We start from the raw sequence: 16,011 nt of genomic DNA, 5'->3' as shown, positions 1-16,011 counted from the left end.
TACTCCAAAAAATTCTAGTGTGAAGCAGAGAGTTGCTGTTGCAACAAAGAAAATTTAAGACATAAAGAAATCCTCATGAGTGTAAAGAAATTTTAAAAAATGAGGTACGATACTATTGGCAGAATTTCAAAGCAGTCTTTTTTACACAGTAGTAATTATCCCAGGAGATCCCAGGTAACATTATTAATTTGTTTGCTACTTAACTGTGATAAAATTTGGGATCTGAGCAGCCCATTGTGTCCTGCGCACTGCCCCAGATTTTATGTACTTAAGAAGACCTTTCTCACAGGCCAGTAATTAGGTGCTATTGACATTGTAATCTTCAAAAATGTCCCTAATGGGCCCCAAAGACACGAATCTCATTGATAAAACCTCAAAGTAACAGTGACCCTTTAAGTGGCTTGTCGGTAAGAGAAACCTCAAACATAAATATCTGAAACACAGGAGAAACCCAAATTTAAACCTAGATTACATTGTATTGTTAATTCTCTTGAGACTTTTAGTGAAGAAACATGGAAGAGACGATCTTAAAGGTTTTTAAAGAATGGTAGAACAATTGTAGTACATTGGAAAGGTTTTTAAAATCTTTCTTTTCACCCTTTGAAACTTTAGACCTGTAAAGTGTTTCATTCTTGAGTCATTGTAATATGCACCAAAAGTGGAGTTCAGTTCCCCCATTTTTGTTTTAAACACAAAAATAATTTTAAAAATCACACAAGAGAAGTAACTTAAAAGATAAAAAGGAAAGCATTTTAGGCATAAGTGTTAGCATTGTTTTACATATTCTTTCTAGACTTCAGCTGTAATTAATATAATCTAGTAAGGTATTCACATTCAAATGCATATTTTATAATATTGCTACACATGTACTTTTGTACACAATATACATAACTGATGGTATGTAACATCACTTCATGTGTAACTGATGGCTATTAAAAATGTTAAAAAGGGACTAACCTGACTTACTAAATATAATGTATTAAGGTATCTATTAATGTTTATGATGTCACTGCCACCAGCTTTTCTCCTACTTCCCTTATTGCCACCAATTACTTATAATTCAGATGTTCTATTTCTAGGTTATATATGTTATCCTTGTCTTTCAGATTTGGGCTGACTCTTCGCTACCTTTTCCTGGGAATTTTCCTTGCTCTTTATGCCTTTGTTCTTTTTGATACTTCCTATTTGAGGCATGAGATTTAAGATATTGAATGACAAATTAAAGTCTGGAAGACCAACAGTGTGTCTCTTAACATACCTTTCCAAATACAGGGAATTTTCAATGGCATAGGGAAGAGTCAAGATGACGAATTGGATTTGAAAATTAATCACAGAAATCCAAAGTTTTCTTTCTAACTGAAGCTTTGTCAATTGATCAGATAGGGGATTGCAACATGTCAAAAATTAAAATGGATAATCCATGCTTTGAAAGCAAAAGGCAAAGAAGAAAGGGAAAGATATACGCATCTGAATGCAGAGTTTCAAAGAAGAGCGAGGAGAGGTAAGACTTCTTAAGTGAACAATGCAAAGAAATAGAGGAAAACAATAGAATGGGAAAGTCTAGAGATCTCTTCAAGAAAACTGGAGATATCAAGGGAACATTTCATGCAAAGGTGGGCACAATAAAGGACAGGAATAGTATGGACCTAACAGAAGCAGAAGAGGTGGCAAGAATACACAAAATAAATGTACAAAAAAGGTCTTAATTACCTGGATAACCATGATGTTGTGGTCACTCACCTAGGGCCAGACATCCTAGAGTGTGAAGTCAAGTGGGCCTCAGGAAGCATTACTACAAATAAAGCTAGTGAGGATGATGGAATTCCAGCTGAGCTATTTTAAATCCTAAAAGATGATGCTGTTAAAGTGCTGTACTCAGCATGCCAGCAAATTTGGAAATCTCAGCAGTTGTCACAGGACTGGAAAAGATCAGTTTTCATTCCAGTCCCAAAGAAAGGCAATGCCAAAGAAATGTTCAAATTACTGTACAATTGCGCTCATTTCACATGCTAGCAAGGTAATGCTCAAAATCTTTCAAGCTAGGCTTCAGCAGTACGTGAACCGAGAACTTCCGTGTGTACAAGCTGGATTTAGAAAAGGCAGAGGAACCAGAGATCAAACTGCCAACATCCTCTGGATCATAGAAAAAGCAAGATTTAAAAAAAAAAAAAAAATCTACTTCTGCTAAGCCTTTGACTGTGTGGATCACAACAAACTGTGGAAAATTCTGAAAGATATGGAAATACCAGACCACCTTACCTGTCTCCTGAGAAACCTGTATATGGGACAAGAAGCAACATTTAGAACAGGACATGGAACAATGGACTGGTTCAAAATTGGGAAAGGAGTATATCAAGACTGTATATTGTCACCCTGCTTATTTACCTTATATGCAGAATATATCACGTGAAATGCTGGGCTGGATGACTCATAAGCTGAAATCAAGATTTCTGGGAAAAATATCAACAACCTCATATATGCAGATAATACCACTTTGATGGCAGAAAGTGAAGAAGAACTAAACAGCCTCTTAAAGGTGAAACATGAGAGTGAAAAAGCTGGCTTAAAACTCAACATTCAAAAAACTAAGATTGTGGCATCTTGTCCCATTACTTCATGACAAATCGATAGGGAAAAAGTGGGAACAGTGACAGACTTTATTTTCTTGGGCTCCCAAATCACTGCGGACAGTGACTGCAGCCACGAAATTAAGTGGAAACAGTGACAGATTTTATTTTCTTGGGCTCCAAAATCACTGCAGTGGGTGACTGCAGCCACGAAATTAAAAGACACTTGCTCCTTGGAAGAAAAGTTATGACCAGCCTAGACAGCATATTAAGAAACTGAGACATCACTTTGCCAACAAAGGTCCATATAGTGAAAGCTATGGTTTTTCCAGTAGTCATGTATGGATGTGAGAGGTGGACCATAAAGAAAGCTGAGTACTGAAAAATGGATGCTTTTGAACTGTGGTGTTGGAGAAGACTCCTGAGAGTCCTTTGGAGTGCAAGGAGATCAAACCAGTCAATCTTAAAGGAAATCAGCCCTGAATATTCATTGGGAGGAATGATGCTGAAGCTGAATGCAAAGAGTTGACTCACTGGAAAAGACCCTGATGCTGGGAAAGATTGAAGGCAGGAGGAGAAGGGGACGACAGAGGATGAGATGGTTGGATGGCATCACTGATTCAATGGACATGAGTTTGAGCAAACTCTGTGACGGATAGGGAAGCCAGGCATGCTGTAGTCCATGGGGTTGCAAAGAGTCAGACACAACTTAGTAGTGGAATGACAATACTTTGAAAATGGTGTTAATAGTTGAAATTGGGGCTTCCCTGGTGGTTCAGTGTTAAAGAATCCGCCTACCAATGCAGGGGACACAGGTTTTATCCCTGACCTGGGAGGATCCCACATGCCGCAGAGCAACTAAGCCCATTTTGCACAACTACTGAGTCTGTGCTCTAGAGACTGAGGGCCACAACTACTGAGTCCATGTGCCTTAGAGCCCATGCTCTGCAATGAGAGAAACTACCGCAATGAGAAGTTCGCACATTGCAGCTGGAGAGTAGTCCCCTCTCACTTCAACTAGAGAAAATCCTATGCAGCAATGAAGACCAACAGCCAAAAATAAATCAATACAATTATTTTTTAAAATAGTTGAAACAAGTAGGCAGCCAAAACACTTTGAATTTGTAAATAAGATCATAACAAATTAGCAGAAAAAATGTCACAACTAATACATGTGTTTTATTAATTTGATTGACTGTCTCATATTAATTCAATCTAGTGATGCTTTTTAGTATGCATGTGTGCTCAGTCACTCAGTTGTATCCAACTCTGCAACACTATGGACTGTAGCCCACCAGGCTCCCCTGTCCATGGAATTTTCCAGGCAAGAATACTAGAGTGGATCTCCATTTCCTCCTCTAGGATATCTTCCCGACCCAAGAATCAAACCCAAGTCTCTGGTGTGTACCTGTATTGGCAGGCTGATTCTTTACCACTGCATCACCTGGGAAGCCTGCTTTTAAGTATATGTAGACAGAATTTCCTCAGATAGTAAAGAATCTGCCTGCAGTTCAGGAGACCTGGGTTCAATCCCTGGGTTGGGAAGATCCCCTGGAAGAGGGCATGGCAACCCACTTCAGTATTCTTGCATGGAGAATCCCCATGGACAAAAGTGCCTAGTGGGCTACAGTCCAAGGGGTCGCAAAGAGTCAGACATGACTGAGTGATTAAGCACAGCACAGGCAGAGTTTCATTGAATAAACGCCACAAAGCATATTCCTAATTATGCCCCAAACTGGTACTCAGAGGTCTCCAAAACATGAAGCATGAGGCAAGAATACTTTCTGGTGTGTTATTCATTCATTGGGCCATGAATTGAATTCCAGCTGCCTCTCTGGGTCCTGTGGCCACTGATTTCATCCCAAACCCCAGAGGCTCATTGCTGCCCAGTTACTTAAGAGTCATTATAAACTATATAAGCCTTTTATGATGGTTAACAAAATATTGAGAAAGGTTTTAAGTAATGTGGAGTGGGTATTAATTTTTAAATTTAGTAATGTTTCTGTTAGAGAAATGGCAAAATGTTGCAAGATATTATGTATGGATTCATGCAAATTCATGGACATATCAAGTACACGCTTGAGTGAACTGGCAGTGACATCTTTGTATGTGAAAGATACCATATGAATATTCCTTTCAGGAGGAGGAACACCAGGTTTGGAGTTTGAGGGAATAAATTGAGAACCAAAAGCAGATATTTGTAAGTCAGTGTAAAGAAGTGTCACAGGACTCTAGTCCTCAGCCTGTCCCATTCCTGGCTGGTTCATCTTCTTTAAAGCATGTTCCTCATCTTGAATGAAACAATCACATGAAAAAAAAATAGATCGTAGAAAGAAGTAAGTTGTGTACTATTGCATTCTACACAAATGTAAACTAGAGTGACAAAAAATTATAAAGTAATCGTATTACTTGTGTTCTCCTATTAGTAAGAATGCATTGAGGGAAGGCTTATAGGCTTATTTAATTTAGAAACTTTTTTTCTATGAAATATTTCAAATATTCAGACAACACGGAATTACATGTTGAATACCCCTTGTGTGTGTGTACATTTTAGGGTATGTGTGTGCTAAAATGTATCATTACTTCAGTAATCTGGTACATTCTGTTTGTCTTAATTTTATCTTCCTTTTGAGGGTAGTTTAGCAAGAGATGATGTTCAGGGTTAGCAGTTATTTTTTCCTCCACATGCTGTTACTATGCCTTTGCCTTTGAGCTTCTGCTCAGGGTCATTGAAGTCTGTTGTCAATTTATCAACCATTTGTTGTTATTCGATTGAATCCAGACCCCCTGCGTTGAGAGCATGGAGTCTTAGCCACTTGGACCACCTGGGAAGTCCCCAAGCCTCCCTTAACTCATGAAATTCTCTCCTGTTTACTCCAAGACACCAGCCTGTTCTTATTCTCCCGCTACTTATCAGAGCATCCTTCTCAGTCTCTCCTGATTACTCAGTTCCACCACCAGCTCTGAGTAGTGAGTGTTGGAGTCACTAAGGATTTCATTCTTTGATTCACTTTTGTTATTCCTCTGCTTAATCCTTCAATAGATGTCTGTGGTTTTTAGCATAGAACTAAATTCTTCAGTTTAGCTTATGAAACCATGCATAACCCCTGCCTCTCTCCTACATGAGCTGCCTAATCTAGTCATAACAAACCACCAGCTTTTGTTTGGGATAGCTGTTCCCTGCTAGTCCATGCTCTTCTGCGCTTCTGTGACTTTATACATGCCTGCACCTAGGTCGTAGGTCTTCTGCCTGCTCTCGCTGGGGCTCGCTCATATCCCATAGTTAGCTGGCCATCTGTGACCTCAGGCTGGGTGTCTGCTGAGATGACAGAGGCAATCAGACCTTATATTTCTCGTCATTGATTAGGCAAACCCAGTCTTGCTTTCATGGCGGTGTCAGAGTTCTCAGGAACAGCAAAAAAAAGAGCAAGTGCCAATGCACACACAGGTCCGTTGAATCTGCTGGCACATTTGCTCCTGTCCCATTAGAGCAAGTCTCATGACCAAGACCAGTCATTGTGGGAGGCAACTGAAAGGCCGTGGATGCCAAGGGCCCACACTACTTAACCTCCTAGGTTTCACCTTCTTTTTATTAATACATTCATTTATTCATTCCTTCCCTAGACTTTATTATGAGTACCTACTATATTTTTTAATTGAAGTATTGTTGATTTACAATGTTGTGTTAGTTTCTTGTGTAGAGCAAAGTGATTCAGATATATCTGAATATATATATACATATATATATATATATGTGTGTATACATATATATGTACATTCTTTTCCATTATGGTTTATTACAGAAAATTGAATACAGTTCCCTGCACTATACAGTAGGACCTTATTGTTTATCTGTTTTATATTATGTTGGCCAAAAGGTTTGTTTGAGTTTTTCCATAATATCTTATGGAAAATTTTTGGCCAACCCAATATATAGTAGTTTGTATCTGCTAATCCCAAACTCCTATTTCTCCCTCCTCCACCCCCTTCCCCCTCTGGTAACCACTCTATGTCTATGAGTCTGTTTCTGTCTTATAAATAAATTCGTATTTTGGATTCAAAATTTATATTTTGAATATAAGTGCTATCATAAGGTACTTGTCTTTCTTTGTCTGACTGATTTAGTATGATAATCTCTAGGTCCTTCTATGTTGCTGTAGATGGCATTATTTCATTCTTTTTTATAGCTGAGTGATATTCCATTGTATATATGTACCACGTCTTCTTTATCCACTCATCTGTTGATGGACACTGAGGTTGCTTCCATGTCTTGGCTAATTGTGAATAGTGCTACTGTGAACATTGGGGTGCATGTATCTTTTTGAATTGCTATTTTGTCCAGATAGATTGCAGGGAGTAGAATTGCTGGATCATAGAGTAACTCTGAGCATGTACTATAAACAAAGCCTTGGGCTAGGTACTGAGGATGCAGAGAATCTCCTCAGTGCTTGAAATGCCTATTCTAAGACTGACTCCCAAAGACTAGCACATTCAGTAAAAGTAACACCTGTATTCACAGAGGTCCCATGAAGCAGGGTGAACCTGAGAATGCCTCTCTGCATTTGTCACCATTACTGCAGCAATGGCTACCTTGTGACAATAGGATTAACCTCTTCCTTGATAAAAATCATAAAAAGCCAAAATACAGAAACAAGATTTAAAATATTTTCAGTGTGTACATTTTTTCAAACTGTAATTGAAAAATGACTCTATTTCTTTGGTGGCCTATAAATTCAAGCATGAGATCATGTGAACACAGCATTTCCTCTAAACATCAGATGTGGGTTAGAGGAGCAGTTAACATTTTAATCTTCCCTGCTTGTTTCTAGGAACAAATTTGCTTGCAACTTCAAACTCATAGTTCTGCAAATTACAGAGACCAAAAGTGCAAATGAAAAAAATCCCCTTTCAGATAACTATCTGAAGCTTCCATATTAGGTATAATGATTTTTTTCCCCGGGATTAGGACAGATTGCATGGGGAGCCTAGGCTTTCATAAAGAGAGGGGTGGGAATTGACTTGGGCCTTCATTTTCTCACAAAAGACACAATGCAAAGCACATCTGTGAACATTGCATAATTTGTTATGTTCTACAAAGAGGTGGGTTTTTGTTGTACACATACCAAAGCTATTTGGTACTGTTCACCAATAATCTCTATTCAGGTCCAGAAAAGAAATTGGCCTCAGAAGAGTGAAAGGAGAGTAAATTTTTCTTTAAAAATTAGATACAGATTATCGCTTCAAAATACAGGAGGGAATTTTACAAGTGACGGTGCACTGATTAGCTTTCCAATGGACATCCAGTCCTTTATGAATCGCATACTAGCTGTGGTCAACTGTGACCAATGTGGTTTATTACTCTCCCGAAGAGCTGAACTGAGATTACCCATCTAATTTAATTGAGAAATGTTGGGTGAACTTGAACTGTTTCATGGACATGAATGACCAGAGAATTTATTTGATAAGACATTAAAGGCTGAATATGGTAACTATCTCTTTGATGGTTTGATACAGTCATTTCTTTAGTTCATTAGCAAGTCTCTCGTAGATTTTTGTTGTCATTATTATTCTTCAGGTGATTATGTGAGCAGCTGAAATGAAAAATGAATGTTTCTGTACAACATCACTAGAAAAAATTTTAAAACTTACCTTTATTGGTAAATACTCATGACAGTTTTCAATATAGTCTGAAAAGTGACATCAACTTTCAAGGAAAGGAAGCTAACAGTAATGAAATTGTGGGCAAATTAACAAATCCACTGTATTTTCATGTGATTGTCCCTAAATTATTTTTAAATATTGTTTTCTGATTTCATTTATTAAAGGGAAAGAAGACTTCAGGAAGCTAACATCCTTCACATTTTCTTGTAAACTTGGGAACTTTTGTTGATGGCACCTCAATGAAACATTTAAGATTACTTTCTCAGTTACAGAGCACACAAGTTAGCATCAGATGAAAAGGTGCTTTCTCTTCGTATGTCTGTTAACATTTAACGTAAATTCTGCTGTGTTCCCAATGACTAGTGCTAAGGTATAATTTGGACATTTGCATCTTTCTTAAAAACTATATTTAAATATGATAGTTTTAAAACTACTCAGAGAAACACAGCGATGTAAACTCTTAAGAATAAATGACAAAATCTCAGATCATGTTCCTAGTGACTCTTTAAATGGAATTTTTCATTGAAACTTTGTCATTAAAATAGAAAGGCCTTTTGGTTGTGCCCATACAAGCATAATAAATTGTATATGTTTGTGATACTGAATGACTCTTGCCCATATGCTGCACTGCAAAGCTACATGAATGAGGCATTTACCAAATCAGGCCCACCACATTAAACAGAAAAACAATCTTTATTCATGGTAACTTATCAGTTTCAATTAATCAACCTTAACAATGGAAATTCTGATGTGTTCAAGCAACTTGAAAGCAATAGGTCATCTTGAGGGCAGCCATGTTGTGTCTTTGTGCTTAAGGTTTCAAACAAAGGGACATCTTCAATAAATATACATGCATATACATACATACATGTGCATATATATACATACCAATGGATGGCCATATCTATGCCATTTACACCAGCCAGAACGCATGTTAAGTGTTTATGACTTTTATCATAGCAAATGTAATTGCTTCCCTCCTAGTATTACTTTTTGAGCTCTGTAAGTGTAAACAAAAGGAGAGAAATTTCCATTGGATGACCATCCTTTCAGTTTCTGTGCTGCTATGTGAATAGCATTGTGCAGACCATTCCAATGGTTTTGAAAAGGGGTAACCATTGGTTTGATTTGGTTACACGGTTTAGTCAAGCACTCCCTCCCACTGCCTTAGGGTCTGTGAAAGGTCTGTGACCTGTTTAGAACTGCCAAGTGAAATGTCATGTCGCCCCTCCCAAATGGGAGTATCTGCATTCATTTGATCAGTATAAAAAATGATTGGGGATGGTGAGAGCAGTGCTTTTGAATTGCAATTTATAGCAGTTTACAAAAATGCACATTGTTGGAAAAGAAAACATGGAAGTGTTTCTTTCTAAATTGCATTACCTGTGAAATGTCATTAGTCTTTTAAGGATATTTACATCCTTTTTTTAAAATTATTATTTAGGAGGCTTACTTCAACTAAGGAAAACCAGAATTTTATTATATGATCATTTTTTTTTAAAACTTGTGATTTGGTTCTAGTACCAGAATTTAAGGAACACAATGTGTCCATGTTCTTAGGATAAACATAATTTGTTGTCATTTCCACTTATTCATTCTGTAAGATGATCTTTGCTAATCAGTTGCATTAGCGGAGCAGTCCCAATTGTCTTTCCCAGATTCTAGAGGAGATTCATTTGCTGGTTGATGTCTTGTCTGCCGGATTTCTAATAGGGAATCTGAAACCACAGGCATATGTAATTCTCCCAGGTCTCCATTATCTCTTCAATGGTTTACTAATGAAACTTCTTCGTTGGATGAATACTTACTAAATTATGGTACCTGTCGATTCATCTACATGTATGAACAGTTTCACAAAAGAAAATGTTATTTCTTTTCTTGAAATGCATACAAGAGTCCATGAACTTTATCCTGAAAGTTAAGGTAGGATGTTCAAGTTCATAAGTCTTAATACAACCACTTGGGTTTCTGAGGTCTGGAAGTCTTGAAAACTCCATCTCTTCACCTTAGGCAGTGGGTAGAATCGGACATTATTTTGAAGAATTCTATCAGTAAGAAAAGTTACCTCAGGAAAAAGGCCTCAGAACTTCCCTGGCTGATAATGGGAGGAGAGAAAGAGGAGCCCTGCTTCAGAAAAGACTTGACCCAGATACACTCCCTAGCACTCCACTTTGAACCTCCCAACCATTGAAAGCTGAGCTTGTCACGTTTTTATCTTTGTTCATGTTAAGCCTTGGAATGACAGCCCGGCTCTGTGTTCCCCTCTCCCACTGCCCCGCCGGCCGTAAGTGTCCACATTGACACCTACCGGTGACCGCAGGCTGCAAGTCTTTGTTGCCTTCTCCACGCTCCTGGCTTTCACTGGGATTAGCTCAGGGCCTTTGTTCCCCTTCAAAGCTGGAACATCACATCCCATGTTGTGGCTTTCCTGTCTCAGACCCCCAACGCTTTCCTCACAATTTACACACCAGGTAAATGTCCCTCCCTAGGGAGCAGAGCCCAGCCTGGGGTGAGGGGTGGGGAGGGCAAAACCTCCCCATTCCCCAACTTCAGAACCTCCCCCCCAAGTTGATTTTCTTTCTTTCTTACTTAAAATTTTCTATTTCATAAGGAGGAAAGATTGAAAACACAAATGGAAATGTAAACCTGAGTTAGGTCCTTGAACCCAAACACAAGTCCACCCCTGCCTTGTTTTATTCTCTTACAAGGGCTCCTAATTCTAGGGAGGTAACTCCGGGAAGATCATTTACTGGCCCTGGTCACAGGCACCTCAAACCATTTCTCCAGTCTGGGACAGCAGGAACACTATCTCAGGGGAAACTTCACCGGCACACGCTCCTTTAAAGGCCTTAGAGGAGCTGACCGCCTGACTCACCTGCCCCCACCCTCCCCTCCAGGTTACTGAGGAGGCCCCCCCAGCCGGGGCCAGGCCTTGGAGGACCCAGTAAAAGTGAGGCAAAGAGTGAAAGTGTGTGGGGAGTGGTCTACGTACAGTAACTAAAGCAAATTACACCTCTCTTCATCTCTCCCTCTGTTTAGTGAGGTTAGAAAATCTGGAGGAAGAATCTCCGGAGGAAAAGCAGTCGACGCCCCAGAACACCACAGAGAGTGACACGGATCGTCTGGAGTAGCGGCAAAGAACACTTCGCTGCTCAGAGCGGGGGCTGGGGGGCAGGAAGAGGGCTCTTACCACCCGGGCATAAGGCCTGCCTCCCTGGCGAGGGACACTGTCTTCAAGGCGTTTCTAACCTGACTGTACCGTCTTCAGATGCCGCCTGCTCACTGGCGAATTGCACTTGAAGAGAACGCGAAGTGCGCGCTCTGAGCGCACCTTTCCAAACCCTTCAAGAACCCGCTGGCTGGTGCATGGTGAGCGGGGCGCACAGACCCAGAGCCGCCGCCACATCCATCCGCGCGCTCTCTGGGCTCAGCGGGGTGCCCCAGCGCCTTAGGGTGGGAAGGAACGGGCTTCAATTAAAATTAAACGTTTGAGGCACTCACCCTGTGTCATTCCCTCTCTAAATCCACCTGGAATCCCTGTAACGCTAACTCAAACTGATTTGCTGTCTACTCATCCACCAACTGATCCATAAAGGCGTACCAGAAAACCTCGAAGATTTTAAATGTCCTCCAAAGAGGTCCACTCTTACATAGGCGCGGGGCTCCTAGACATATCTTAAACGCCGTAAACAATTCTTTAGTAAGTGTGGAAACTCTTTGGGGTTGTGTTTCCTGGTAAGTATCAGGATGAAGATTCACACATCTCTTCTTTCCAAATGTTAAGGCACCATTTTCTGAAAGACCGGTTTGCCTTCGTCCGTGCGTAATGGCCAAACCAGCCCTTTCGGTTCCCTTGTCTACAAGTCAGGCCCGGTCTGAAGCCCAGTTTCAAGATCGTAAGCTCTGGCTTACAGATTTCTAAAGATGTTTATTAAATCTCAAGAAATATATTTGTGGTGGCTGTCACATAAAGCTGATGTACTCTGGTGCAAAAGAAAGCTACAGAGACGATTTGTTTGTGCGTAAAAGGCACCAGATTTAACTGGAGAGAGACGTGGTATTTTCAACGCGAGGACACGGGGTGGCATAGCGCCCTGAAGCATTATTCGAGCTTCATCTACTATGCACTATATGCCACCGTCTCCAAAGGAGTGTTGCCCTAGAAACTTGTTTTAAATCTGCTGCTATATATCAACACCTTGTTTTAGCAGTCCTTGGCTGAATTACACTTACACAGTTTGGCGCTTCTTTCAAATTTCCTCCCATCAGTTTGGCTAAAGAAAGGAATTTTTCTCCTTTAGAAATGAATTGGCTTAATTAGTAAGTAGATTAATGGCAATTGCTGGTGAGTTGGTTTCCAGCAGAGTTTCACCAGAGAGGGTTAATCGGAGTCAGGTCTGGAAGCTTTCCCAGAACTGGCTGCCAGCCATTTCCACCAACCAATCAACCCTACAAGAAGCAGAGGAAGTGAAATAGAATTTATATTCTCTGGGCTGTTATCCTGGATGGAAATTCCTTGGAAGCAGGCTCCTAGTTGGGTGTAGGATGGACTGTTTCACTTTAGAATTTTCAGAGAAACCTCGAAAGGTTTCACCTTCAAGATTTATCTGGGTACCAAAGAAGAATTTCACATGACACAATGACTGACTCTACAGAACACTGAGGGTGCATTGAAAACGCCTGTGAGGTTCTTAGTCAATTTCAGGTTTTACAGAAGTTGTGCAAACCTCCCAAGTTCCACCCTAAATCTTATCTACCAGAAACTTTTTACAAACTTCAGTTGTGTGTTCTGCAGCCTTTTCACTTATTTTTTCCATAGTGATAAAAATGCATTCATAGTTTAACTTGCAGCTGCATTACTCTTGCAAAAAAAAAAAAAAAATCCCTGCTGAGAAATGCATATAATAGGAAAAACAGATCGGCTGGACAGCAGTGTAATTAATGCCAGAAAGGGCTGAGGCCGGTTTCATAGTTTGTCTTTTGAGGATATCAAGACGAGACCTGGTGAAAAATGACGCATGCTTTAGCATTTCAGAAAGCTGGCAACTGGCAGCGCTTTTCCTTTTTTCTTTGACTTTCTGCCTCAGAACAAAGAGGTCGGCAGAACTAGCTAGGTTGTAATGAGTTCTATGTCCCTAGCACATTAAGTGCATCATGGAAACATATTGTATCGAAATAGTTTGGAGGAGAATACCGGGGATGAAAGAGAATGGGTGCTTTGATCAGCTCCCTGGGGTCCTGAGCGCGCACAGACTGACTTGCAAGGCGTTATTCAGCTCCAGCTAGACACACTTACAACACCATTCAAAGAAATTTGCATATCTGTAATTTATCACATTGGTCCAGAACATTTTTGCAAGGTAAATAAAAGTTGGCTGAATACAAAAAATCAATCATCGCAGATATAGTGGAAACTGTGAAGCCTGTCTCCATTAAAAGCATAAATAAATATGTCCATGAAACATGATGATTTAGAGGCTGATTTTATTATAAAATGTTCTTAGAGCAACAGGTTATGTGCTGACAGAGTGGCCGCCATTTCTTTGTGCTTCTACTTTAGGGGAGTGTATGTGCAGCTTCCCATTTGAATAAAGGCAGAAAGTTGAATAGATGTGTGGCTATAACCAGCCCGCGACATGCAGAGCAAAATTAGTACACACTCTGAGGAGATGTGAAAGATGGTTCAATCTCCTTGGTGTCTGCAAATGCTAAGGTTAAATTTCATCTCTTCTCCTGTTGATTTCGTTGCCAAGCCCTGGTTGCTGAATTTAGAGCTCAAAGGGATGAAATATCCCGACATCCGGTCAATAGGAAAACTTGCTTTGGAATGCCCCATGAGAACAAGTGAAAATTTAACAGGCAGGCATTGTTCTGAGTTTTTAAACAACCCAGTTAAACAGCAAACAAGAATCTTCAACTTGACCTTGAAAAAGGCTGTGTGCCTGCAGATAATCTATCAAACAACTGTGGATGACAATGATATATTTCAAAGTATTGTCAGATGAAAAGATTGATAAATTTGCTGCTGTGAAGGGAGAACTTTGGAAACGGGCAACAGGCAATTTACTGCACTCCTTCTGCAGCCCCCTCCTCGGTCCTCGCCCCCTACCCCCACCCCAACCCTACCCCTCCACCCTCCAGCCTTGGGGCCAACTCAGTGGAAGAAGGCCAGTAAATCAGCACTGTAATATTTCTTAAGGGGCACAAAAAAGCTGTGAACAGTACTTCTCATATTAAACGCAATATTTCTTTGCTTTCGTGGGGAACAAAAGTCATAGCAAGACGTCTTTATGGCCAATTCAGTCAAAGGCACATCTCTGTTCCCCCTGCAGAAAGGTCAGTGTCGTTGTGTTTGGTCCACCGAGGGGGTGTTTTCACGCTGAAAACTGAGCCAGCTGTCCCTGTCACACCCTCGCCATTGGGGAGCACGCACTAGCTATGGTTATTAGGCACATTCTACACCTGCAAAAATACCGATTTCCAAGACTTTTCAAGGAACCCCTCCCCAGTTCTCATGACCCCCTCCTTTTTCCTCTACTAAATTTTGACAACACAATTCAAGCTCTGGATGAAAGCACTGCACGCAAGAGGAAGGCTGGGGAGGGGACAGCTCAGTCAGCCCCTCGTGGTGTCTATTGAGCAACCATCAAAGAAACAAGGCATCAAGAATGTTTTCAAAAGTATGGAAAAACTTCCAAATAATTGCTTAAAGGCATCTCACATTTGTTATTTCCACACACGCTGTTGAACCCAAATATTTAGATTTATGCACCAGTGTTAGGTGTGTGCTGGGGGGGGGGGGCGGGGGGTACAGCCCAGAGTCCTTCCTTGAGAAGTGGTTCTTCTACAAATTTTACTTGGAGTTAGCATGTCACTGACCAAGGTCAGGAGATAATTTTTTTTACCCCCCAGGACTGTCCCAATTCGAGTCCACATCACTTTTTGAAAATCCAAACGCCAACACACTGTTGCTATTCATTTCACAACGCTTGCCCAACTGGATTTCATAATAAAACTCCTTCTAGAAACATCCATTAGCTAGCCTTCTCCCAGGAAGCCAATTCCATAGGCTGGCACTTCAAACATAGGTGACTACCTAGCTATCTGGTGGACATTCTGTGGCCCAAACAAGAGAGGAGCTAAAGGGGATCCTGTGCTATTGCTGAAAAGAAATCGGTAAAACCAGAAATAATTCAGGAAAATTCACTCTAAGGGTGAGAATGTTCCAGGCGCCAGTTCCTCCAAGATAGGAGCGGGAAAGAAACTATCGTTCTCTACGAGCACTTGGGAGTGGAGTGGGGGACTGAAGAGTCCAATCTGGCGGCAAGGGGTTGGGGGACGAGAAGGAAACAAGGGAGGGTTCAATGAGTCCGTGGTGTGTTCCTAATCCAGACCTTTGTCTAGTCCTTCCACTCAAAGTAGAAAGAGATACAGAAGTCCCCAGAGTGGCCAAATGCAGAAGTGCCCGGGACGCCTTGGTTTCCCGGGACAAAGGCAGGGGTGAAGCACATCGCGTGCCACGAGAGGCAGGGAAAGGGTGCCTCTCACTAGCAGGGACCCTAAATTCTTCCCTGGCGCCTGGGGGCTTCTGCACAGCCCGCCACCACCAAGCAATGCGCCCGCGCCTCTCCAAAGCGACGTCAGCGCAACAGCTTGTTTGGAAGTAGTGCCGACCCCCCCACCAGGGAAAGCGTTGGCGTGAAGCGGCGGGGGTCTGCCAAAACCCAAGACCCCCCCCCCCCCCCCGAGTGGAGCAAGGGGAGATTCCCAGGTCTCCGAAAGT

At 41.1% G+C, this 16,011-nt stretch overlaps 1 protein-coding gene across 1 annotated transcript in view; it reads left to right on the top strand.

Moving 5' to 3' along the window:
* C23H10orf67 (chromosome 23 C10orf67 homolog) overlaps window positions 1–11,728 on the top strand; it is a 161,246-nt gene extending 149,518 nt beyond the window's left edge. The window contains exon 19 of the mRNA XM_043882788.1: window positions 11,268–11,728. Coding sequence (XP_043738723.1) covers window positions 11,268–11,359 — 92 coding nt within the window. The 3' untranslated portion in view covers window positions 11,360–11,728. The remainder of the gene's footprint in view (window positions 1–11,267) is intronic.
* Window positions 11,729–16,011: the final 4,283 nt, after the last annotated feature.

This window comes from Cervus elaphus, chromosome 23 (genome assembly GCF_910594005.1).
Source record: "Cervus elaphus chromosome 23, mCerEla1.1, whole genome shotgun sequence".
Lineage (NCBI taxonomy): Eukaryota > Metazoa > Chordata > Mammalia > Artiodactyla > Cervidae > Cervus > Cervus elaphus.
Note: the sequence above shows the minus strand (reverse complement) of the source record. Positions and strands in the feature narration are given on the sequence as shown.